Here is a 27,219-nt window from a genome sequence, read left to right on the forward strand (position 1 = left end):
CCCCTCCCGCAACGGTCACATCACGCACTATTTAACGCTAAGGCTAACCCCCTTCCATCATCCATAGAGCTAGCCTTGTGCACCTACAACTGCGCCGAGATTCCACCCTTCGGCACAGAAAATGACCGGACTTACTTCCCCTCGAGCCGCCAAGAATAAGCCCTGCCTCCGCCTTCATTATTATCTGCCCTCCAAGTCGCCCCGGCTGGTAAGCCTGCACCCACACGCAGCTCACCGTCATCGCCTCACGTTATATACCTGGTTAATTACGTCAACAATGACCGCTGTGTGAGTTTGTTCGCATGTTTCTTCTCACCACTGTTGGCTTGGAATTACAAGTATATTTTCCGTACATCACAGAACTCTTAAATTGCGTGTACAATGACCGCTGTGAGTAGTTGCTTGTAGGTAACCTCACCACTAATGCTGCCACCGCCATGGTTCTGGCGTAAAAGGTCAAGCGGCTCGCATGGTGCACATTCGTTTGTCCGTTTCTACCCCCCAACTCAGCAGCATCTCATAATAATGTATTGCAATTAACTGCCTGGACTGTTCGTTTGATATGTGCCTTGGTTTTTTGCAACCTGCATGCCACTCCCTTTCAAACCCACAATACGCCGTCCCTACGGACTTAGTTATCATCATCCCACCACTCCTATATTAATGCACCAACTACGACCCTCCTCACGAATATCCTGTTCAATGCATCTTCCCTCCTTCTTCCCTAAACACGGCACAAAGTATTATTCACCGTCTTAACAGACCAAACGCAGTTGTACCATTTAACCATCTTCACTGCTGCACCCTCCTCCTATGGTGTACACTCTAGAACACCTGTTATCTCAACATAAGTATGCCACATCGGACCTCACTCACCTGCACCCTCACCTGCCAATTTATCACATAGAGCCACCTATGTCCTCATCTGGAGGTGCATGCCGCGTTATCACCCTTACTCCCTGACTTTTTATGCTACGCTTCCTAATTTCTGCATTCTTATATTTTCCTCACCATTTCCTTCCCCGGGCATATGAAGCTTCTAATTATTAGGCATATTATCTATGTCCTGATGATGATCTGCGCATTTCCATGCTGGATCGAAACGCCGTCGACACTTTGAAACACCTTATACACTCAAACCTTGGGGCCGATTATGATGGCGGACGGACCTGAGTCCGTCCGCCACCATAGAGTAGGAGGGACCGTCCGCAGGGGCTGCGGCGGTCCCTCCATGCAGATTAGGATGTGACCGCCAGGGTGGCGGTCACATCCTCAATCTTTAACATTGCGGCGGGTGCAGCTTCGAGCTGCACCCGCCGCAATGTTAAAAATGCATACATTGCATTTGTATGCAGCAAGCGGCAGGCACCGCGCGGTGCATGCCGATTACTGCATACAAATGCAGGGGGGTACCATAGGTACCCCCCATGTGCACCTCCCACCCCCCCTTCACCCAGGGGGCCCACAACGGGCCCCCGCAGTGAAGCTCCGTATGCTTTTCCACGGCAGAAAACCCGCCGTGGAAAAGCATTTCTTTTCGGGCATCCTAATTTGGCTGACGGTGTCTAAGAGACACCGCCACCATATTAGTGCTTTCCCGCCGCGGTTGTAAGCCAACCGCGGCGGAAAAGATGCGGATGGAAACCAGGACCCACCAGCCATCCTAAGGTGGCGGTGGGTCTTTGGTGAGTCCGCAGAGGATTTTCCGCATCCTCCGGGCCGGCGGTGGCTTCCGCCGGCCCAGAGGATGCGGAAAATCCTCCATCATAATCGGCCCCCTTGTGTGTACTTAATTGTAAAGGTGTATAATGAGATGTGTTGCCTTTTGACATTGCTTATTTCCCAAGTACAACAAACCGTAAAGCTTTGCCTAAAGCCCCCTGTTTGTCGTTCTGCCCTGCTTTGTATTGTTTTCCATGTGTTAAGTGGGGCACGGGCTTGTGTCCCACTTCTTGTATTGTTTTGTGAACATTTGTTCTCTATTTCCTATAAGTAAATATCAGACCTCCGTCCGGCTGGACATGTCGATTCAATATAGTAACGACCGAGTCTATATTCATTGTTCGAATATTCTCCCTTCTCCGAGGGCCACTGTTGTTTAAAATAATTTACTCCCAAGGTCCCTGCTCGACTTTCTTGTGTTCCCTTGTTGTCTTAAAATAAGCAATAGAATGGGACTGTTGAAATAAAGACTTTTAACCCTATTAGTGCCCATTGAAAATCATTTATTGACAAATCATTTAAGGACCTTTTGGAGTGCTTTACTTTTGTGTGATGTATTTTGTGTAATTATGATTATAATGTTGACAAATTATATACTTCTGGTTCATGTGCTACTTCTACTATCAATTTATATATCAAACATATATTTATAAAACACCCCAAAGTAACATGACACCATTCAATATGCCCGACAGCTGACTGTGAAAATAATGTGTGTGAATGACCGCGTTGGAAGGGTAATGAAAAAAATTGTGTTCACTGAGATCAGAGGCACAGATTCTTTATTATTATGATTGCCATCCAAGTAAAACACATATTTTGATTCTCTTTTTGTTTGTTGTGTTTTTTATGGCTATTTGTTATACTATGACATACATTGAAGACACATACATTTATCATTGGTTTCAATTGTTGTACCAAATCTAAAGTGATATCTGTAGTAGAATTATTTCACAATAGTGCATTTGATTTTTTACAGAGTACTGTTACTAGATAAAAGAAAATATACAATTTTACTGCTTTTGATACCACTTTATTTACTACAAAACGGCAAGCTAATGTGTTTGTTGTTGCCTTTCATATGATCTTCCCAATCTTCTTATTGAAGTTATGTTTAATGTCTCAAAATGTATTTTCTGACCTTTATCTGCAGTAGAGATGCATATTTTGTGGATAGGTGATGGATGATTTCATGCATAATCCCTCAAAGGTCTCAGTCTTTGACCTTTGACCTTAAATGGTAGCACCTAGAAATCCACAAAGGATGCATTTGTGTATCAGCATAACTTTTTTTGCAAATTGGAAAGGTCATTGTCTGTACTCAGAAGGGTGTCAGGACTTTTTACAAGAGGGACACCTCAGTTCCCGGTAGCCTCTTACAAAACAAGAGGATGTAAAATAAAATCTTTTTAGCTGACTGTCATCCACATATTTCTAGTTGGCATGCTTAATCTGCAAGTTCTCAACCAATAAACCTGATTGTGTACTGGGTGGGCACAACCCCACTCCTGGAGGAGGACTAGGCTATTCCTCAAAATTGCCTGTGTGTGACCTGGGAAAGTAGAAAAGGTTAAAATGCCTCTGAGTGTCACTTCGCTCAAGCTACCTTTTTAGTGGGCACCAACGGGATATACTTAAAATATAAAAGCAGACATTGTGATTGAGGTGATGCTTCCATTGTGCCATGTTTCAGCTTATTTCTTATGCTTAATCAGGTCAGTCGGGTTTCATCAGAAGCTACCCGGTCCCTAACATTGTATTGGGATAATCATGTGAACATCATCATAATCACTCACTCCCAATTGCAATACCCTGTATTTCAGTTGTGTTTCGGTATTTCCTACACTTGTAAATCTATTTAATGGCTTTATATGGCCCAATGGGAAATGCCGTCAGACTTGTCCATCAGTCACACAGTCATCAACGATCTTGTTCAGCAGGCAACCTACTTGGATACCCGTAACTCCTGAATGTTCTGGAGTTGCGGAAATTCAAGTTGGGTTCCTTGCTGGGTGAAGTCTTGATAATGAAGCATGCCACAAAGAAATATGAGGGTGAGAGTCTGCCCAAAAAGAAATACTTTTTACCCTCCTCTTGTTGAGAAGAGGTTCTGCAGGGTCATCCACCAAACTATTTGCCTTCCTCCACCTACTTTTTGATGAATTTGTATTTGTTGGATTTAGGACCCTGTGTACTTTACCACTGCTAACAGGTGCTAAAGTGCTTGTTCTTTCTCCACAAAACATAGTATAATTGGTTTACGCCTGTTTGGATTATTTAGTTTACTTGTAATTCCCTTGTAAAGTGGCATATCGTATACTCATGGCCTGTTAATTAAATTCTACCAAAGGGGCCTGCAGCACTTTTTGTGCCACCCACCTACGTAGCACTCTAAAACTTGTCCCAGGCCTGCCATTGCAACCTGCATTCAGTGTTACACTGTAATGTCAACTTGGCATTTAAAACCCAATGCCAAGCCATAGACCCCCTTTTATTACTTATAAGTCACCCCTAAGGTATGCACAAGGTAGCACATTAGTCATAGTGCTATGTAATTAAAAGGTAGGACATGTACATTTACGTTTTACATGTCCTGGTAGTGAAAACACACCCACATTTATTTTTTACTACACCTCTTATATGATAACATTGGGAATTCCTTATCACATTTAATGAGCTGTAATTCCTAATTGAGAGGAGATAGGTCTATCGTGTTTAGTACCTAAGGCATTGTAATGATACATCCTCTTTACTGGCAAAGTCAGATTTATTGCTACAATTTTGAAAAGGCCCTTTTTAGAAAGTGGAGTTTTCCTGCACTGTGGCCTGTGTGTCTGCAGTCTGTCTCTGAGTGCATGTCTGGGTTGGGAGACAGTATGGCTTTGTGTATTCCCTCTAGACAGTCACACACAATGGGAGCTTAGGTGTGACTTGATGGGCCATCCTAGGAGGATGAGAGTGAGACGCTGGGACCAGACTCACTTTAACACCTGAATGGAGCAGGAAGGGAGTACCTCTGTGCACTTCAAAAAACCTTGTGTGAAGTCTTTCCCGCTTCAAAGGCACCACTGGATATAATAACTGGACCTCAGACCATTTCACTTCAGCACATTTCTGGACCTTTGACCAGTCCTCCAGGAAAAATAACTGCTGTGCTGCTTAAGGACTGCCACTCTGCTGGCCTGCTGATCTGGAAGAACTTGTGCCTTGCTGTGTTTTTCCCTGCTGCTCTCTCTTGCCTCGATGAGAAAGACGGGCCTGTATCACTTGAACTCAGTGACTCCCAGGGCTAGCTGGCTGACCTCCTGATCTGAAGTCTCAGGGAAATAAAAGACTTACAACCACACTGCTCCTGCACCTGGAGCATTGGAAGTAGGACCGATGCATTGCCATCACTGTGTGGAGAAAATCAAAGCTTTCCCTCTGCTGCAGGATTGATACTGATGCACCGCTTTGACTGCACCACAGATCTTGATCAGTGCAACCCGGATTAAGGTACTTTCATTCCAACAGCCTCAGGGGGTCCCTGTGTCCAGCCCACACTCCATCGCAGTCAGCCTGAACTTTTTACTTTGTCCCTGTCCGGATTGACCAGACAACCCAGGTAAGTGCTTATTGCTTCTAAGCCCTATTTTTCAGTTTATTCTTTTAAAATTCATATCTCAAGTTCTACTTATTTGTCAATCTGGTCTTGGATTATTTATTACATTACACATTTCCCCTAAAGGTAAGCTACTTCCAAAGACAGAAACAGTCTGCCCCTTAGGAATTATATTGAGGCTCTACTTGAGTCCTATATTTACTCTAGGAAGGAATCAGCTGCTCACTGGAACCAGAATCAGAACAAACGTAATCATGAATCAAACCATTATAGAAAAAATATTCATATTTTATTTCTTTTTTTTCAGTATAAATATATCATTATATCAACACGACTGGCATGACAAAAATAAGATGCACAGAGATATTTCAGAGAACATCCCACACAACCCTACACATATACAATCATACTTCTCCACAGACACATACATTCATAAAGCATCCCGAGACTCAATAAAATCTGTCATACTCATCCATTCCAAACAAATCATACTTCAGTAGCCAGATGCTATACATATATTCTGTCCTGAATATTCTTCAAACACAGAACGGGACACTCGATGACACAATAACAGGACAGAATCAAAACGCCGACGCGCGTTTTGGTGCGGAGCCAGGTCTAAGGCCACACCTTCATCAGGGCACACAAAGTAGGGGAGGGGGACGACAAAACAGCATAAAATTGGTAAAAATAAGTTAGACTTCCGAAATCACCAAACGGAAGTTTCTTAGCGACATTCCACGTGACTTTGGTCGTTTATAAGAAATGTGGCCGCAGGCCCCAAATGTGTCTAGGTGGGTCTTCAAAAGACCTCAAAGAAAAACGGTTCACCAATAATTCTTCAAAAAGAAATGCACATCCGTTCTGTAGTAGAGGTTGAGGCCATCCCCTCTAACTAAGGAGATATTGGGATCAGGTACCACCAGATCTGCTAGGATTTAAGAGACGGACGCTTGTTCGAAGATACAACAAAAAGCAATGATTTGAATATTCGAGCAGCTCCTTGCAGCTGACTTCCGGGTTTGCTGATCTTTTCCCATTTCCGCACGCCGAACGAATTGGTGTTTCCTGCGACTTTATAACAGCTGCAAGGAGCTGCTTGAATAATCAAATCATTGTTTTTTGTTGTATCTTCGAACAAGCTTCCGTCTCTTAAATTCTTGCAGATCTGGCGGTACCTGATCCCAATATCTCCCGAGTTAGAGTGGATGGCCTCAACCTCTACTACAGAGCGGATGTGCATTTCATTTTGAAGAATTATTGGTGAACCGTTTTTCTTTGAGGTCTTTTGAAGACCCACCTAGACACATTTGGGGCCTGCGGCCACATTTCTTATAAACGACCAAAGTCACGTGGAATGTCGCTAAGGAAATTCCGTTTGGAGATTTCGGAAGTCTAACTTATTTATACCAATTATATGCTGTTTTGTCGTCCCCCTCCCCTACTTTATGTGCCCTGATGAAGGTGTGGCCTTAGACCTGGCTCCGCACCGAAACGCGCGTCAGCGTTTTGATTCTTTCCTGTTATTGTGTCATCGAGTCTCCCATACTGTGTTTGGAGAATATTCAGGACAGAATATATGTATAATATCTGGCAACTTAAGTATGATTTGTTTGGAATGGATGAGTATGACAGATTTTATTGAGACTCGGGATGCTTTATGAATGTATGTGTCTGTGGAGAAGTATCATTGTATATGTGTAGGGTTGTGTGGCATGTTCTCTGAAATATCTCTGTGCATCTTATTTTTGTCATGCCAGTCATGTTGATATAATGATATATTTTTACTGAAAAAAAAGAAATAAAATATGAATATTTTTTCTATAATGGTTTGATTCATGATTACGTTTGTTCTGATTCTGGTTCCAGTGAGCTCATTCCTGCCTAGAGTAAATATAGGACTCAAGTAGAGCCTCAATATAATTCCCAAGGGGAAGACTGTTCCTGTCTTTGGAAGTAGCTAATATTTCCCCTGCTAGTCTGCCCTATATCCATATTTTCAGGCCCCCGTCTCTTTTGATTGGTTGTATCCCCCTGAAGTTAAGACTGACTGCTCAGTGCAAAGGTTATGAGCGGGTGAGCACGGGTTAATTTAGAGTATGCTTGTGACTTACCTGGAGTTCGATTGTGGTTTACTGCTATACCAGGGCTTATTCCCCAATCAACTCTCCATTTGGTCTGGTGTACTCACAAGTCAACTGTCCAAATTGAATGAGAGGTCCCAAATGTGACATTTGAACTCTAAATACAAATATTTTGTAAAGTTGTTTTTTTTTTTCTTTGATTGATTTCTGCGAGTGTAGTATTGATGGACTTGATATGAAGAGCACTTTCTTTTTCCTTGTTCACTTTGTGGGAGAACATGACAATTGACTTTTGACCTCGAAATACACTTTTTAAATTGGATTATTCCATCACTGTTAGATCCTTTATTACAAATATTGTATCTTTAATCATTTAATCATCATTTACATGTTTTAAATTTTCCTTTGTTAACTTAGTGGTTGGAATCCATGCAGTTTGATTTTTAACCTTAATTCTACTTTTCTAACTTTTCAAGGTAATTTATCCGTCATTGGAATCGTCTTGATAAGTACTTACATACAATCTCCTTCGTTAAATTGTTACAAGCATTATCCTATTTGACCTCTGACATATAAGTACACATCTTAGTGTTTGAGGATAATTTTTCCACTACCTTTGGATCGTTTTTCACTAGCATGTCATCATTTGAATCGTAATAAAAATGACTTGAATTTCCTTGGTTATGTTATAAGGGATGTGATGCCATTTGACCTTTGGTCTCTAAAGCCACAACATTTACATATTAATTGACTTTATTCTTTCATTGCTAAATCAGTTTTTAATGATGTATTATTGGACTTATCATGATTTGTTCTAATAATAAGAGTTCTTGAATTTCACTTATTCAAAATGGTGGAGGGGTTAATTCAATTTGAACTGTTTAAGTCTAAAAAATATCAAAAAAGGAGCATGACACCTTGACTCTAGGTGTATAAAGGGGAGAGTAGCACTATCAAATTCAGACACAGCCCTTTTCAATTATGCACCACGACGTGTATACAAAAGTAAAGACTGAGAAAATGGTAGTTCTGCAAAGCATGTCTCGAAAAATCATAAAAAGGTTCCATTATTGTTATTGTGTTAATTATTTCAATATTAGTAGTTTATGTCATTTAGTTACAGGTAGAATAAGGAACTCCGTTTAAAGATTTAGTCAATTTATAAAAGTACATAAATGCATAAGCTGGGCCATCAGAGTTCCATAAGCATTAGATTTAATACAAAACACAGCGAAAAGTCATTTGAGTTTAAGTCAAAATCCAGGATAGATATGCCTTCAAAGGATGGGGAAAGTGTATCCTTCCAGCAAAGAGTAATATCACCCTTTTATAGGGATTTTACAAAGGCTTAATGCATTTACTACATTAGTATGCGGTTCACATGCTCCAGCCAATAGAAATCAAGCAAAGAGCAACAGTTTGCAATGAAATACATTTGAAGATTTTCTCACTGTTCTTATACATGGAATTCTAGTGAACACTACATCTGTGCTCAGTACATGAAATGTTACATAGAATGTTATTCAGCCTGGGACAGTTACTCTGGGGCATATTATCAAGAAACAGTGTTAACATTATCGCCGCTTTAGCGGCAGGAAACTGCCACTAAAGCGGCGATAATGGGCTTGCTAATATACACTTGTGAACTCTCATAGAAGCCCAGGTTAACACCAGAACATGGGCTTCTATTGGAATTCTCAAGGGCATGTTATCAAGCCCATTATCGCTGCTTTAGTGGCAGTTTCCTGCCGATAAAGTGGCGATAATGTTAACACTGTTTCTTGATAAAATGCCCTTCTGTCCTTGGGTAAGTACACGCTGCTTGGGCAAGTACCAATAATTCTTCAAAAAGAAATGCACATCCGTTCTGTAGTAGAGGTTGAGGCCATCCCCTCTAACTCGGGAGATATTGGGATCAGGTACCACCAGATCTGCTAGGATTTAAGAGACAGACGCTTTTTCGAAGATACAACAAAAAGCAATGATTTGAATATTCGAGCAGCTCCTTGCAGCTGACTTCCGGGTTTGCTGATCTTTTCCCATCTCCGCACGCCAAACAAATTGGTGTTTCCTGCGACTTTATAACAGCTGCAAGGAGCTGCTTGAATAATCAAATCATTCCTTTTTGTTGTATCTTCGAACAAGCTTCCGTCTCTTAAATTCTAGCAGATCTGGGGGTACCTGATCCCAATATCTCCCGAGTTAGAGGGGATGGCCTCAACCTCTACTACAGAGCGGATGTGCATTTCATTTTGAAGAATTATTGGTGAACCGTTTTTCTTTGAGGTCTTTTGAAGACCCACCTAGACACATTTGGGGCCTGCGGCCACATTTCTTATAAACGACCAAAGTCACGTGGAATGTCGCTAAGGAAATTCCGTTTGGAGATTTCGGAACTCTAACTTATTTATACCAATTATATGCTGTTTTGTCGTCCCCCTCCCCTACTTTGTGTGCCCTGATGAAGGTGTGGCCTTAGACCTGGCTCCGCACCTAAACGTGCATCAGCGTTTTGATTCTTTCCTGTTATTGTGTCATCGAGTCTCCCATTCTGTGTTTGGAGAATATTCAGGACAGAATATATGTATAACATCTGGCTACTTAAGTATGATTTGTTTGGAATAGATGAGTAGGACAGATTTTATTGAGTCTCGGGATGCTTTATGAATGTATGTGTCTGTGGAGAAGTATGATTGTATATGTGTAGGGTTGTGTGGGATGTTCTCTGAAATATCTCTGTGCATCTTATTTTTGTCATGCCAGTCGTGTTGATATAATGATATATTTATACTGAAAAAAAAGAAATAAAATATGAATATTTTTTCTATAATGGTTTGATTCATGATTACGTTTGTTCTGATTCTGGTTCCAGTGAGCTCATTCCTGCCTAGAGTAAATATAGGACTCAAGTAGAGCCTCAATATAATTCCTAAGGGGAAGACTGTTTCTGTCTTTGGAAGTAGCTATTATTTCCCCTGCTAGTCTGCCCTATATCCATATTTCCAGGCGCCCCCTGTCTCTTTTGATTGGTTGTGTCCCCCTGAAGTTAAGACTGACTGCTCAGTGCGAAGGTTATGAGCGGGTTAGCACAGGTTAATGTAGAGTATGCTTGTGACTTACCTGGAGTTCGATTGTGGTTTACTGCTATACCAGGGCTTATTCCCCAATCAACTCTCCATTTGGTCTGGTGTACTCACAAGTCAACTATCCAAATTGAATGAGAGGTCCCAAATGTGACATTTGAACTCTAAATACAAATATTTTGTAAAGTTTTTTTTTTTTTCTTTGATTGATTTCTGCGAGTGTAGTATTGATGGACTTGATATGAAGAGCACTTTCTTTTTCCTTGTTCACTTTGTGGGAGAACATGACAATTGACTTTTGACCTCGAAATACACTTTTTAAATTGGATTATTCCATCACTGTTAGATCCTTTATTACAAATATTGTATCTTTAATCATTTAATCATCATTTACATGTTTTACATTTTCCTTTGTTAACTTAGTGGTTGGAATCCATGCAGTTTGATTTTTAACCTTAATTCTACTTTTCTAACTTTTCAAGGTAATTTATCCGTCATTGGAATCGTCTTGATAAGTACTTACATACAATCTCCTTCGTTAAATTGTTACAAGCATTATCCTATTTGACCTCTGACATATAAGTACACATCTTAGTGTTTGAGGATAATTTTTCCACTACCTTTGGATCGTTTTTCACTAGCGTGTCATCATTTGAATCGTAATAAAAATGACTTGAATTTCCTTGGTTATGTTATAAGGGATGTGATGCCATTTGACCTTTGGCCTCTAAAGCCACAACATTTACATATTAATTGACTTTATTCTTTCATTGCTAAATCAGTTTTTAATGTTGTATTATTGGACTTATCATGATTTGTTCTAATAATAAGAGTTCTTGAATTTCACTTATTCAAAATGGTGGAGGGGTTAATTCAATTTGAACTGTTTAAGTCTAAAAAATATAAAAAAGGAGCATGACACCTTGATTCTAGGTGTATAAAGGGGAGAGTAGCACTATCAAATTCAGACACAGCCCTTTTCAATTATGCACCACGACTTGTATACAAAAGTAAAGACTGAGAAAATGGTAGTTCTGCAAAGCATGTCTCGAAAAATCATAAAAAGGTTCCATTATTGTTATTGTGTTAATTATTTCAATATTAGTAGTTTATGTCATTTAGTTACAGGTAGAATAAGGAACTCCGTTTAAAGATTTAGTCAATTTATAAAAGTACATAAATGCATAAGCTGGGCCATCAGAGTTCCATAAGCATTAGATTTAATACAAAACACAGCGAAAAGTCATTTGAGTTTAAGTCAAAATCCAGGATAGATATGCCTTCAAAGGATGGGGAAAGTGTATCCTTCCAGCAAAGAGTAATATCACCCTTTTATAGGGATTTTACAAAGGCTTAATGCATTTACTACATTAGTATGCGGTTCACATGCTCCAGCCAATAGAAATCAAGCAAAGAGCAACAGTTTGCAATGAAATACATTTGAAGATTTTCTCACTGTTCTTATACATGGAATTCTAGTGAACACTACAACTGTGCTCAGTACATGAAATGTTACATAGAATGTTATTCAGCCTGGGACAGTTACTCTGGGGCATATTATCAAGAAACAGTGTTAACATTATCGCCGCTTTAGCGGCAGGAAACTGCCACTAAAGCGGCGATAATGGGCTTGCTAATATACACTTGTGAACTCTCATAGAAGCCCAGGTTAACACCAGAACATGGGCTTCTATTGGAATTCTCAAGGGCATGTTATCAAGCCCATTATCGCTGCTTTAGTGGCAGTTTCCTGCCGATAAAGTGGCGATAATGTTAACACTGTTTCTTGATAAAATGCCCTTCTGTCCTTGGGTAAGTACACGCTGCTTGGGCAAGTACCAATAATTCTTCAAAAAGAAATGCACATCCGTTCTGTAGTAGAGGTTGAGGCCATCCCCTCTAACTCGGGAGATATTGGGATCAGGTACCACCAGATCTGCTAGGATTTAAGAGACAGACGCTTTTTCGAAGATACAACAAAAAGCAATGATTTGAATATTCGAGCAGCTCCTTGCAGCTGACTTCCGGGTTTGCTGATCTTTTCCCATCTCCGCACGCCAAACAAATTGGTGTTTCCTGCGACTTTATAACAGCTGCAAGGAGCTGCTTGAATAATCAAATCATTCCTTTTTGTTGTATCTTCGAACAAGCTTCCGTCTCTTAAATTCTAGCAGATCTGGGGGTACCTGATCCCAATATCTCCCGAGTTAGAGGGGATGGCCTCAACCTCTACTACAGAGCGGATGTGCATTTCATTTTGAAGAATTATTGGTGAACCGTTTTTCTTTGAGGTCTTTTGAAGACCCACCTAGACACATTGGGGGCCTGCGGCCACATTTCTTATAAACGACCAAAGTCACGTGGAATGTCGCTAAAGAAATTCCGTTTGGAGATTTCGGAACTCTAACTTATTTATACCAATTATATGCTGTTTTGTCGTCCCCCTCCCCTACTTTGTGTGCCCTGATGAAGGTGTGGCCTTAGACCTGGCTCCGCACCGAAACGTGCATCAGCGTTTTGATTCTTTCCTGTTATTGTGTCATCGAGTCTCCCATTCTGTGTTTGGAGAATATTCAGGACAGAATATATGTATAACATCTGGCTACTTAAGTATGATTTGTTTGGAATAGATGAGTAGGACAGATTTTATTGAGTCTCGGTATGCTTTATGAATGTATGTGTCTGTGGAGAAGTATGATTGTTTATGTGTAGGGTTGTGTGGGATGTTCTCTGAAATATCTCTGTGCATCTTATTTTTGTCATGCCAGTCGTGTTGATATAATGATATATTTATACTGAAAAAAAAGAAATAAAATATGAATATTTTTTCTATAATGGTTTGATTCATGATTACGTTTGTTCTGATTCTGGTTCCAGTGAGCTCATTCCTGCCTAGAGTAAATATAGGACTCAAGTAGAGCCTCAATATAATTCCTAAGGGGAAGACTGTTTCTGTCTTTGGAAGTAGCTATTATTTCCCCTGCTAGTCTGCCCTATATCCATATTTCCAGGCGCCCCCTGTCTCTTTTGATTGGTTGTGTCCCCCTGAAGTTAAGACTGACTGCTCAGTGCGAAGGTTATGAGCGGGTGAGCACAGGTTAATGTAGAGTATGCTTGTGACTTACCTGGAGTTCGATTGTGGTTTACTGCTATACCAGGGCTTATTCCCCAATCAACTCTCCATTTGGTCTGGTGTACTCACAAGTCAACTATCCAAATTGAATGAGAGGTCCCAAATGTGACATTTGAACTCTAAATACAAATATTTTGTAAAGTTTTTTTTTTTTCTTTGATTGATTTCTGCGAGTGTAGTATTGATGGACTTGATATGAAGAGCACTTTCTTTTTCCTTGTTCACTTTGTGGGAGAACATGACAATTGACTTTTGACCTCGAAATACACTTTTTAAATTGGATTATTCCATCACTGTTAGATCCTTTATTACAAATATTGTATCTTTAATCATTTAATCATCATTTACATGTTTTACATTTTCCTTTGTTAACTTAGTGGTTGGAATCCATGCAGTTTGATTTTTAACCTCTAATTCTACTTTTCTAACTTTTCAAGGTAATTTATCCGTCATTGGAATCGTCTTGATAAGTACTTACATACAATCTCCTTCATTAAATTGTTACAAGCATTATCCTATTTGACCTCTGACATATAAGTACACATCTTAGTGTTTGAGGATAATTTTTCCACTACCTTTGGATCGTTTTTCACTAGCGTGTCATCATTTGAATCGTAATAAAAATGACTTGAATTTCCTTGGTTATGTTATAAGGGATGTGATGCCATTTGACCTTTGGCCTCTAAAGCCACAACATTTACATATTAATTGACTTTATTCTTTCATTGCTAAATCAGTTTTTAATGTTGTATTATTGGACTTATCATGATTTGTTCTAATAATAAGAGTTCTTGAATTTCACTTATTCAAAATGGTGGAGGGGTTAATTCAATTTGAACTGTTTAAGTCTAAAAAATATAAAAAAGGAGCATGACACCTTGATTCTAGGTGTATAAAGGGGAGAGTAGCACTATCAAATTCAGACACAGCCCTTTTCAATTATGCACCACGACGTGTATACAAAAGTAAAGACTGAGAAAATGGTAGTTCTGCAAAGCATGTCTCGAAAAATCATAAAAAGGTTCCATTATTGTTATTGTGTTAATTATTTCAATATTAGTAGTTTATGTCATTTAGTTACAGGTAGAATAAGGAACTCCGTTTAAAGATTTAGTCAATTTATAAAAGTACATAAATGCATAAGCTGGGCCATCAGAGTTCCATAAGCATTAGATTTAATACAAAACACAGCGAAAAATCATTTGAGTTTAAGTCAAAATCCAGGATAGATATGCCTTCAAAGGATGGGGAAAGTGTATTCTTCCAGCAAAGAGTAATATCACCCTTTTATAGGGATTTTACAAAGGCTTAATGCATTTACTACATTAGTATGCGGTTCACATGCTCTAGCCAATAGAAATCAAGCACAGAGCAACAGTTTGCAATTAAATACATTTGAAGATTTTCTCACTGTTCTTATACATGGAATTCTAGTGTACACTACATCTGTGCTCAGTACATGAAATGTTACATAGTATGTTATTCAGCCTGGGACAGTTACTCTGGGGCATATTATCAAGAAACAGTGTTAACATTATCGCCGCTTTAGCAGCAGGAAACTGCCACTAAAGCGGCGATAATGGGCTTGCTAATATACACTTGTGAACTCTCATAGAAGCCCAGGTTAACACCAGAACATGGGCTTCTATTGGAATTCTCAAGGGCATGTTATCAAGCCCATTATCGCCGCTTTAGTGGCAGTTTCCTGCCGAAAAAGTGGCGATAATGTTAACACTGTTTCTTGATAAAATGCCCTTCTGTCCTTGGGTAAGTACACGCTGCTTGGTCAAGTACTGGGAATCATTTTTTCAACTAGCGAAATTTATGAGTCTTTATCATGACTCAAAGGATTAAACTCTAGTTCAGGTGACATGTTCGACAGCATTGCACGAGAAGATGGAGAACAGGGCCAAAGTTGTCCTAAAGTAGAGAAAACATGAAGTTATAAAATGTAAGCATTGAAATTTTCTAAAATTAAGCAATCCACGCTAACAAGGGGATAGCAAGGATGAGATACTGGACCACAGTGCTTAGATTCTATACAAAGCCCAGTTCCACAACATAACATAATGATCCCTTTTAATGTGTGGGTTCTCAGTTCTCTAGGGTATGAATCAAAGGTACATCCCCTATCAGCACTGCATGGGGACTAAAATGGCAATAGTGGGTAGAGGCCAGAGAGAGGCAGAATGAAAGCTCGGCTCACCCTCTTTATTCTGATTTATTTGACCACATTGATCCTTGGTGACCACTGTAAGTAAGTAAGTAAAGTTTTATTGTTTTATGTTAATTAAAACCGTTACAAAAAGAAAAATACATTTGAGTACACATATCCTCAGATAAAAGTTAAAAGAAAAGAAAAAAAGAAAAGGGAAAATTTTTAAAAACAAGAGACCTTTAGTTATAAAAGTAGTAGTGCTAAAGACAGTGGGGTATGGGAGCTGAGCATTGTTCATTGCATCCTGTCTTGGCCATAGCTCCTTAGGTCTAATCTGGGCCGAGTTCTTGGCTTTTTAGTTTGAACTCCACTAGTGTCAGGAACTTCACCAGCTTTCCATTTAGTGGGGGAAGACCTGGATCAAAGCAGGTGAGAACAGCTTGTCTGCGTGTGCGAATTCTTTGTTCATTGAAGGCAGTTTTTAGCAGGACTGCTCTTTCCTCTTTCAGCCTCGGGCAGGTGCATAGCAGATGTTCAAAGTCTTCATTCCCTGCGCCGCACAGCCTGCATTTTGTCGAGCATTCCATCTCAGCCTTGGTTGTAGATGTGGTATGGCTGGTAGGATACCTAGCCTATGTTTTAGAAAGGCTTCTTGGTGACCACTGGGAATTTAAAACCCCCCAACAGAGTTTTAGCAAGGGTAATAGCCACATGTGCTACCATTTTCCAACAATGCCCCTCCCACAATCTCCAGGATTGATGAAAACCCATGATCCTTGAGTAAAAGCCTTTGCATGAGTACCTCCCTTTCAAACGGTGCCTCTCCCTCTGTCTCCATGCCTGGGATGCTCTGATCTTGTCCGTTTCTTTGGGGGTGACTGGTCGCAGGAACAACCTTAAACTGATGTTAAGTTTTTGTTGTTATGTTAACATGTAATTTTAGTTTTATGTTCTATTAGAAACCCTTGGCAGGGATCTATGTATGGCTGGAGTAGTATCACTCAAAGGCCCCTCTTCTTCTCTCTTCTCTTCCAGGCTGGCTCTGCATCTGGACCCAGCTGACAGCCGGGCAGGGGCTCTGGGCAGAGGTGGTCACTGCTGTGGAGGGACAGACAGCCACCCTGCCTGCTTCAGTCACTACAGGAGTGTTCTCCTTTAACTGGTACAGAGGAACAGCAACGAATAATACGCTGTTGATTATCACTTACGTCCCATCAAGTGGAGCACAGACCCCTGGTCCCCAGTCCACGGGCCGGGAGTTGGTGCTGGCGAATGGATCCTTACGGCTCAGAGACCTGCGGACAAGTGACAGTGGCTACTACACAGTGTCTGCAACACTGACAAATGGAACACAAGATGTAGGGCCCCCCCGGCAGCTGACGGTCCACGGTAAGTGGCAGAGCCCCGTCAGCGAAATGTTTCTACTTCCCCAGTGACAGTTCGCTGTGACTTAATTAACACGTTGTTTCGATCCAACTAAAATGCAGCATCAGCCGTCTCAAGGGGGGCCTTTTAGGATCCATCACAACATAGATGCAGACTCACCAAAATTAGGGTAATTATCTGTGCCCTACTCGCAAATAAATTTGTGATTGTGATGTTGGTAAATCCGACCCAATATGTTGTGAAATAACCAAATGTTTTAAGAACTTAAAAACAGAGAGAGTGTATGTGTGTCTATTGTGTGTGTATGTTTTTGTCTGAATATGCTTGTAAAAATCCTAGGTGGAATATGACAACCACTTCCCCATAACCCACTGAAAGCACCTGTACCCAACTACTTACAAGAGAATCCATTTATTAGGGGTGTACTATACCTCAAACAGGCCCCTGTAGCTACGCCCCTAAAACAACCCATGCTACACCTGTGTCCGCAGGTTTTTTTTCCACAGGCATAATATGAGAGATTCCAGACTCTCAAATGTTTACTCTGGTGCCTGAATCTGAAAATTCCTGCGTGTTACAACCCCAAACTAAAGAATCTGACAACAGGTTGTGACATTTGATATTGCTCCCTTTGCCACTGCATTCAAGCTGGCCTCCCTGATGAGGGGTTTTACCCCAAAACGGTCCCAAGATGATTGTTTCCAGTTCAGGGAAGGCCTGGCTTGGCAGTTCGAGCTGGACTGTTCCCATGAGGCGCAGGGTCAAGGCTGATTTGCATATAACTGTTTCTGAACTGAGGTGGCAGAGTGAGCTAAAGAATGATGAGGTGTGCAAACCAGATCAGTGAGTGGGTGTGAGAGTCTGAAAAGTTTAGGTGCTCCGTCCATCATCTCCCTGTCTTGATATTGGCCATGATGGTGATGCTGTAAGGACTGGTTCATATACACTGCAATAAGTAAGTGTATTCCATGAGGTTTGTTGTGTGATGTCTAGCTTTTTAGGACTTCATTGAGAGTTTCATTCATTTTTGGGCAAATTCATCAGATAGGTTAAACCCTTGAGAAATGCGATGGTGAGCTGGATGGACAAGTTGGTGATGATCCTGGATTTCTTCAGTGAAGGCTTTATTGGGTCCTGGAGCCCTGTGGATCTGGTGGAAGTTCTCAATCCAGTGGATCCAGTGCAGTAGATGGCAGCTGAGACATCCCATAAGTTTGAGGGTTGTGACATTGTTCAGGATGTAGGGGTAGGAGAACTTTTGAAAGTAGATGCGACCCCCTCCTGTCGTGTGGGAGTGAGGAAGTGGAAGATGTGTGAAGATGTCACTGTGAGCCGTGTCACTGTGCTGAACATTGCCTTGACTCAGTTCATGGCATGCACGCCCTCGTCTCCATGGACTACATCCTCCTAGGGGACTTGTACTTCCACCTCGAGAACAACAACGACGCCAACTTCACTGCCCTGATCGACGACCTCGCCAACCTCGGACTCAAACAGCTCGTGACTGCACCCACCCACGCCGCCGGACACACACTGGACCCCATCTTCTCCGCAAGCCCCCACGTCTCCTTCAACCACACCACCGAACCCCACTGGACCGACCACAGATGCGTCCACTTCACCTTCAGGAAACCTAATACACACCACCGCACCCAACAGCTACCACGCCGCTGCTGGGGCAAGGTCACCAAGGACCAACTCACTACCACCCTCGCCCTGAGACCACCCGCTGACCCCACCATCCCAAACACCACCGCGACCAACCTCAAACGTTGGCTCAACGACTGTGCCAACACCCTCGCCCCCCTCAAGACCTCCACATCCAACCACTCCAGCAAAAAAGCCGCCTGGTTCACTGAAGACCTCCGGATCTCCAAGCGCACCTGCCGGAAGCTGGAGCAGAAATGGCTCCATGACCGGACACTAGATAGCCACACAGCCCACAAGAGCGCCACCGACAGACACCACCAACTTATCAAGACCGCCAAGAGGACCACCTTCAAAGACCGCCTAGACAACAACGCACACAACACCAAAGAGCTCTTCAGCATCGTGAAAGAACTATCCAACCCCAGCTCTAACACCCACGACATCCCACCATCAGAAGACCTGTGCGACTCCCTGGCCACCTTCTTTCACCGCAAGATCACCGACATCCATAACAGCTTCACCTCCGACACCCCCGCACCCACCACCGAGTCAACCACCCCTGTGACCACCACCCGCACCAGCCGCCTGGCCCCCTGGTCCCACGTCAACGATGAAGACACCATCTAAACCATGAACTCCATCCACTCCGGATCCCCGTCTGACCCCTGCCCTTACCACATCTTCAACAAAGCCAGCACAACCATTGCGCCCCACCTCCGGAAAACAATCAACAGTTCTTTCAAGACAGCAACCATACCGGAAAGCTGGAAGCACGCCGAAGAAGCCCAAGGCGGACCTCAAAGACCTCAAGAACTTCCGGCCCATCTCCCTGCTCCCGTTCCCGGCAAAAGTGACAGAGAAGATTGTCAACAAACAGCTAACCCTCTACCTCGAGGACAACAACATCCTGGACCCTTCCCAATCCGGTTTTCGCAGCAACCACAGCACCGAGAACCCCCTCATCACCGCCACTGATGACATCAGGATCCTGATGGACAAAGGAGAGACAGCCACCCTCATCCTCCTGGCCCTATCAGCAGCCTATGACACAGTCTGCCACCGCACCCTATCAGCACGTCTCCATGACGCCGGAATTCAAGAGAAGGCCCTGGACTGGACCACATCCTTCCTCTCCGGCAGAACCCAGAGCGTCCGCCTCCCACCCTTCCGCACAAAAAAAACACTGAGATCATCTGCGGTGTCCCACAGGGATCCTCCCTCAGCCCGACGCTGTTCAATATCTAGATGGCACCACTCGCCCACGTCGCACGACAACATAACCTCAACATCATCTCCTACGCCGACGACACCCAGCTGATCATATCCCTCACCGAAGACCCCCACACCGCCAAAGCCAACCTCCACAGAGGAATGAAGGCCGTAGCCAACTGGATGAAGGACAGCAGACTGAAGCTGAACTCAGACAAGACGGAGGTCTTCATTCTCGGACCCACGCCATCAGCCTGGGACGATTCTTGGTGGCCCACATTGCTAGGCACAGCCCCGCAACCCACAGACCACGCATTCAACCTGGGGGTCATCCTTGACTCCAACCTCTCCATGACCAGGCAAGTCAGCGCCGTCTCCGCGTCCTGCTTCAACACCCTCAGAATGCTCCACAGGATCTTCAAATGGATCCCCCCCGCCACGAGAAAAACCATCACCCAGGCCCTCGTCACCAGCAGACTCGACTACGGGAACGCCCTCTACTCAGGAACAACAACCAAGCTCCTGAAACGACTACAACGAATTCAGAACTCCTCGGCACGACTGATCCTCGACGTCCCCCGATGCAGCCACATCACACCCCACCTGAGAGGCCTGCACTGGCTCCCTGTCAACAAGAGGATCACCTTCAAACTCCTCATCCACGCACACAAAGCACTTCACAACACCGGACCCACATACCTCAACAACCGAATCAGCTTCCACACCCCCACCCGAAGCCTCCGCTCAGTCAACCTCGCCCTCGCCCCAGTTCCTCGTATCTGGAAAGCCACCGCCGGCGGCAGATCCTTCTCCTACCTCGCCGCCAAGACCTGGAACACTCTCCCTCACAGCCTACGACAGACCCAGGATCTGCTGGCCTTCAGAAGACTACTCAAGACCTGGCTCATCGATCAGTAGCGCCCCCCCAGCGCCTTGAGACCCTCACGGGTATGTGGCGCGCTTTAGAAATGGATTGATTGATTGTAGCATTTGCAATGCAATAGGTCTCGCATTTACGCGATTTTGAGCTATTAACATTGCAAATAACAATGGTTTTTATTTTTGTTTTTAAAATACCTTGCCTGGGTAAGGAGGCATGCATTGCAGGCAGCACCTCTGCTGGGTAAGGAGGCATGTATTGCAGGCAGCACCTCTCCTGGGTAAGGAGGCATGCATTACAGGCAGCACCTCTCCTGGGTAAGGAGGCATGCATTGCAGGCAGCACCTCTCCTGGGTAAGGAGGCATGCATTGCAGGCAGCACCTCTCCTGGGTAAGGAGGCATGCATTGCAGGCAGCAACTCTCCTGGGTAAGGAGGCATGCATTGCAGGCAGCACCTCTCCTGGGTAAGGAGGCATGCATTACAGGCAGCACCTCTCCTGGGTAAGGAGGCATGCATTGCAGGCTGCACCTCTCTGGGGTAAGGAGGCATGCATTGCAGGCAGCACCTCTATAGGGTAAGGAGGCATTCATTGCAGGCAGCTCCTCTCCTTGGTAAGTAGGCATGCATTGCAGACAGCACCTCTCCTTGGTAAGGAGGCATGCATGGCAGGCTGCACCTCTCCTGGGTAAGGAGGCATGCATTGCAGGCAGCACCTCGCCTGGGTAAGGAGGAATGCATTCCAGGCAGCACCTCTCTGGGGTAAGGAGGCATGCATTGCAGGCAGCACCTCTCCTGGGTAAGGAGGCATGCATTACAGGCAGCACCTCTCTGGGGTAAGGAGGCATGCATTGCAGGCAGCACCTCTCTGGGGTAAGGAGGCATGCATTGCAGGCAGCACCTCTCTGGGGTAAGGAGGCATGCATGGCAGGCTGCACCTCTCCTGGGTAAGGAGGCATGCATTGCAGGCTGGCCTCTCCTGGGTAAGGAGGCATGCATTGCAGGCTGACCTCTCCTGTGTAAGGAGGCATGCATTGCAGGCAGCACCTCTCCTGGGTAAGGAGGCATGCATTCCAGGCAGCACCTCTCTGGGGTAAGGAGGCATGCATTGCAGGCAGCACCTCTCTGGGGTAAGGAGGCATGCATTGCAGGCAGCACCTCTCTGGGGTAAGGAGGCATGCATTGCAGGCAGCACCTCTCCTTGGTAAGGAGGCATGCATGGCAGGCTGCACCTCTCCTGGGTAAGGAGGCATGCATTGCAGGCTGCACCTCTCCTGGGTAAGGAGGCATGCATTCCAGGCAGCACCTCTCTGTGGTAAGGAGGCATGGATTGCAGGCAGCACCTCTCCTGGGTAAGGAGGCATGCATTGCAGGCTGCACCTCTCCTGGGTAAGGAGGCATGCATTGCAGGCTGCACCTCTCCTGTGTAAGGAGGCATGCATGGCAGGCAGCACCTCACCTGGATAAGGAGGCATGCATTGCAGGCAGCACCTCTCCTGGGTAAGGAGGCATGCATTGCAGGCAGCACCTCTCTGGAGTAAGGAGGCATGCATTGCAGGCTGCACCTCTCCTGGGTAAGGAGGCATGCATTGCAGGCTGCACCTCTCCTGTGTAAGGAGGCATGCATGGCAGGCAGCACCTCACCTGGGTAAGGAGGCATACATGTGGAAGAGGTGTGGCGCCGCGGCCAGGGCGACTGACGCTGGAATCTGGGGACCACGGTTCGATCCCCGGCTCCGGCGGCAGGTTAGCCCAGCACCATGTGACTCTGGGCAATAGCTCGCTTAATCTTCCCGGCGGCCCCCCAGCGCCTAGAGACCCTTACGGGTGATTGTGCGCTTTACAAATGTGGACTTTACTTTACTTTACTTTACATTGCAGGCAGCACCTCTAAGGTAAGGAGGCATGCATTACAGGCAGCACCTCTCTGGGGTAAGGAGGCATGCATTGCAGGCAGCACCTCTCTGGGGTAAGGAGGCATGCATTGCAGGCAGCACCTCTCTAGGGTAAGGAGGCATGCATTGCAGGCAGCACCTCTCCTTGGTAAGGAGGCATGCATGGCAGGCTGCACCTCTCCTGGGTAAGGAGGCATGCATTGCAGGCTGCACCTCTCCTGAGTAAGGAGGCATGCATTCCAGGCAGCACCTCTCTGTGGTAAGGAGGCATGCATTGCAGGCAGCACCTCACCTGAGTAAGGAGACATGCATTGTAGGCAGCACCTCTCCTGGGTAAGGAGGCATGCATTGCAGGCAGCACCTCTCCTGTGTAAGGAGGCATGCATTGCAGGCTGCACCTCTCCTGTGTAAGGAGGCATGCATGGCAGGCAGTACCTCGCCTGGGTAAGGAGGCATACATTGCAGGCAGCACCTCTGAGGTAAGGAGGCATGCATTGCAGGCAGCACCTCTCTGGGGTAAGGATGCGGCGGTGAATGCACCGCATCCGTCCACTCTGCACTCTGGCACCTACTTGTGACCCACTAGAGGCAGGCATCCCCAGACACCCAGAGTTACAGGCAGACGTTCTTGGTCACGGCAGTGTTCTACAATTAGTCCTTTCTCCATTTCCACATTTTATACTCTCACCCTTTCCAAAGAACGTTTGTTCAAAACGCGTAGGAGTTTTGCAAGAGACCTGTAAAAATAAATCGTGAACTATCTGCCAAGAAGTGTGCCGCGTGATTCTTTTTGTTTTTGGAATTAAAACACGCTCCCGGTCTTGGACGTGGGCACCAACAAAAGTGTTCCCTCTGCGACGGGGACAATTGAGAGGAATAATCATTACAGAGGAGAACCCGGCTTCCACATCTTCATAGCGCATTCAAGATTTTGCCAAAGGAAACAGCAATCCGGAGGATCAACAACTACTCACGGACACCCTGGTAGAGCGTCGGCGTGCTCAGTCGGAGGACGCGAACACGGTCGGGAGTCTCCCGGGTGAGTAACTGTGTGTGCAAAGCGTTGAAACATTTTGGAAAGCCGTGTGGGGTTCAATTTGCATGAATGGCGACTGTAGCCGAGCATCAGTGAGATTGAAACAGCGAATTTCACAGAACCTTTCTTGGCAGTCAAACAGGTCGAGCAAACGGGTAAACTTAAAAGATCCATATCCAAAAATCAAACCTTAAAGCAACAGTGTTCAAAGACTTTATCTCCACAATTAAAAGCAAAGTACTATAACCACACGGGAGGCTCCATTGTGCTCAAATATACATGCCGGATAATTAAACACCAAAATGGAAGAAAGAACGAGGCAGAGGTTAGCAAAAGCGGACACAATGTTCCAACGAGGTAAAAATACCAAAACAGCAGGCGCTGAAGGAGATGGTGAAAAGATGCCACAACAGAGTATCACTACGATAAAACAACTTTTTACTAAACTGGAGAAGCTAATGAGAAAGAAAATCTCACGAGGATGGGAAATAATAACACTGGAGAAATATGTGGAATGTAACATGGTACCAAGAGGTCTCCGCATATTCACTCTTCCCAATCACCCTGACACCAAACCCGAAATGCTGGAGGAATGGGGGAATAACAATATGGATTGCTCCAAACGAATGATGCAAATAATTATAAAATATGCCAGAAAGGAAATAGAAGAGTTAATATTGAAAATAACAGAAACTGAAAAAAAAATAGCAGCATTGAAGGAAGATAATGCTATAATCAAGAAATTGAGAATGGAGATGGATAAAAACTTAGACAAACATGATGATGAAGTCCAAAAAAGAAAAGAACGAAAATTTCATAGAGATGAGGACGATTATAAATTTGGAACTATTTTAACTTATGCACGGAAATTTGATTCAGTAAAAAAACAATGGGATGAAACAACCAAAAAAGGAACAAGTCAACAGACCAGTGGATCTGAATCAGAAATCAGCGAAGGTGAACAAAGAGCAACGGGCATACATACTTTTTCTTTTTTAGAAGAGATGGAGCTGCTCTATCACGAGCAGCAAACACCACGTTACAACATGGGTGGACGTGGACGCGGACAACGACGACAAAAAGCAAGAGGAAGAGGCTCACAGTTTTCAGGAAGACAAAACGCAAAACCAGACGAAGCACAAGACAAAGGGAGTCGATACAATCTGAGATCGAGACTAGTGAGAAGCTAATCTGGTTATCAATTTATCCAGATACAATTTATCAAAAGATGAAATCAATCTACTCAACAAGGGCTTATCCTTCTGCCCTGAAACCCACCATGAAGCAGTTGACACAAAAATAGATTTATATAAATATATAAGAAAACTTAAACTAAAAAAGTTTTTTGCAAAACACACACCAAATCAAAAAGGGACTGAAATGCGGGAAGACACTTCAGAAAGTCAAACAAAAATATCTGAAGAAAGAGATGAGATAATGACTCTCAATCAAGAACAAAGTGAAATATGTAACATTGAAGATGTTCCTCATCTAAGAATCGCATATGAGCTTGCGAATGAAGTGAAGAACTCTCAAATAAATGACACTCAAATACTTGAGGAAATGGAAGTGAAAACAGACAAAAGCATCAAAACTCCTTTCAAAGCAAAATCGAAATTTTACCCTATGCTCCATCCAGGAAACAAAATTGATTTATTTTATGACTTAGTAATAAGTGACATAGAGCAAATGGAAAATATCAATCATTCTAAACGAAAAGAAAATCTATCACAAAAAGAACGAGCAGCAATACAAACACTAAAAAACAACTCAATGATCGAAATCAAACCCGCGGATAAGGGTGGCAACATTATTGTAATGGACAAACAACACTACATAGAGGAAGCATTACGGCAGTTAAACGACGAAAAGAATTATGAATTATTAAAAAAGAACCCCATTCCAGAATTCATATCAGACCTTGAAACGAAACTTAATGGATGGCAACAGAAAGCTTTAATTACGGAAAATGAAAAGAAATATCTAATGGTGAATTACCCGATTATACCAACGATGTACTTTTTACCTAAGGTACACAAGACACTTAACAGACCACCTGGTAGACCGATAATCTCTAGTTGTGGAAGTTTGTATGAAAATATTGCGAACTATGTAGATTACTTTATTGCTCCATTGGTTCCTACATTAATCTCCTACATAAAAGATACAGGGGACTTCCTCAAGTTACTAATGAATACAGACTGGCAACCATCTTATCTTTTGGTAACCATAGATGTGGTGTCACTTTACACCTCCATAAGCCATGACATCGGAATAAGAGCAATAGAATTTTTCCTGAAACAGAGACCAATCACAGAACGTGAACACTCTAAAATGTTAATAGACATGATCAAATGTGTTTGTACAACAATGTTTTTTTGTTTAATCAAAAAATGTATCAACAAAAGTGTGGAATAGCAATGGGAGTTTCCTTCTCTCCAAGCTATGCGAATCTCATGATGGGGTGGTGGGAGAGGAGCATAGCTTGGAGAGAAGAAAACGAGCCACACATGGCAAAAGTAGCGCTATGGGTGCGCTTTATTGATGATTTGTTTCTATTATGGAAAGGAACCACAACAGAATTTGAGACCTTTTTTAACATCCTGAACAGTAATGATGTAGGACTAAAATTCACATATAACATCAATCCGAAGGAAATTGAATTTTTGGATATCAAAGTTTTCATAAAGGACAACAAGATAGAAACTACCACCCATAGAAAGAAAACAGCAACAAACAGCATCCTCCACGGCCTGAGCTTTCATCCCCAAAAACTGGTAAAACGCATACCATATGGAGAATTTCTTCGTATGAAGAGGAATTGTTCAACAACAGAAGAAATGGAGAAAAAATTTAAAGATACGAAAGAGCTGTTCCTGGAAAGAGGCTACAAATACATTGATATAGCACAAGGGGAAGAAAAAGCCAGACTAAAAACAAGATTGGAAACACTGAATGATGGAAAGAAAGACGCAACACCCATAGAATTAGAAAGAAATAAAGGGTCCAAACGAAGCAATCAAGAAAAAGAGAAAGAAGAGCAACCACGGATGATTGCAACGTACAATAAGGAAAGTTATAAGATTCAGAAAATCCTCTCGAAGTATTGGCACATTCTTATGAAAGATCCGGATATAAGTAAAGACATTGGAACCGGTTCTTTAATCTCATATCGGAGAGCGCCAAACCTCTCGGACCATTTGGTGCGAAGACATTTCTCATTAAACAAACCAGCAGATTGGCTCCAAAGGAGAAGCAATGGTTTTACAAAAATGCATGACCTGCGAGGCTTGTAAAATAGGACAAAATACAACTATCCTGAAAGATCCCTCAGGAAAGGACTTCATAATCAAAACCAAAATAACTTGTGAATCATCATTTGT

General features: G+C 43.3%; 1 protein-coding gene across 2 annotated transcripts in view; it reads left to right on the top strand.

The window, feature by feature from the left end:
• Positions 1 to 27,219, top strand: part of LOC144767956 (cell adhesion molecule CEACAM21-like) — a 327,806-nt gene that overhangs the window by 61,864 nt on the left and 238,723 nt on the right. For both annotated transcript variants that reach the window (XM_078651307.1, XM_078651308.1), the window contains exon 4: positions 16,817 to 17,170. In XM_078651307.1, coding sequence (XP_078507433.1) covers positions 16,817 to 17,170 — 354 coding nt within the window. The remainder of the gene's footprint in view (positions 1 to 16,816; positions 17,171 to 27,219) is intronic.

Source organism: Lissotriton helveticus, chromosome 7 (assembly GCF_964261635.1).
Source record: "Lissotriton helveticus chromosome 7, aLisHel1.1, whole genome shotgun sequence".
Lineage (NCBI taxonomy): Eukaryota > Metazoa > Chordata > Amphibia > Caudata > Salamandridae > Lissotriton > Lissotriton helveticus.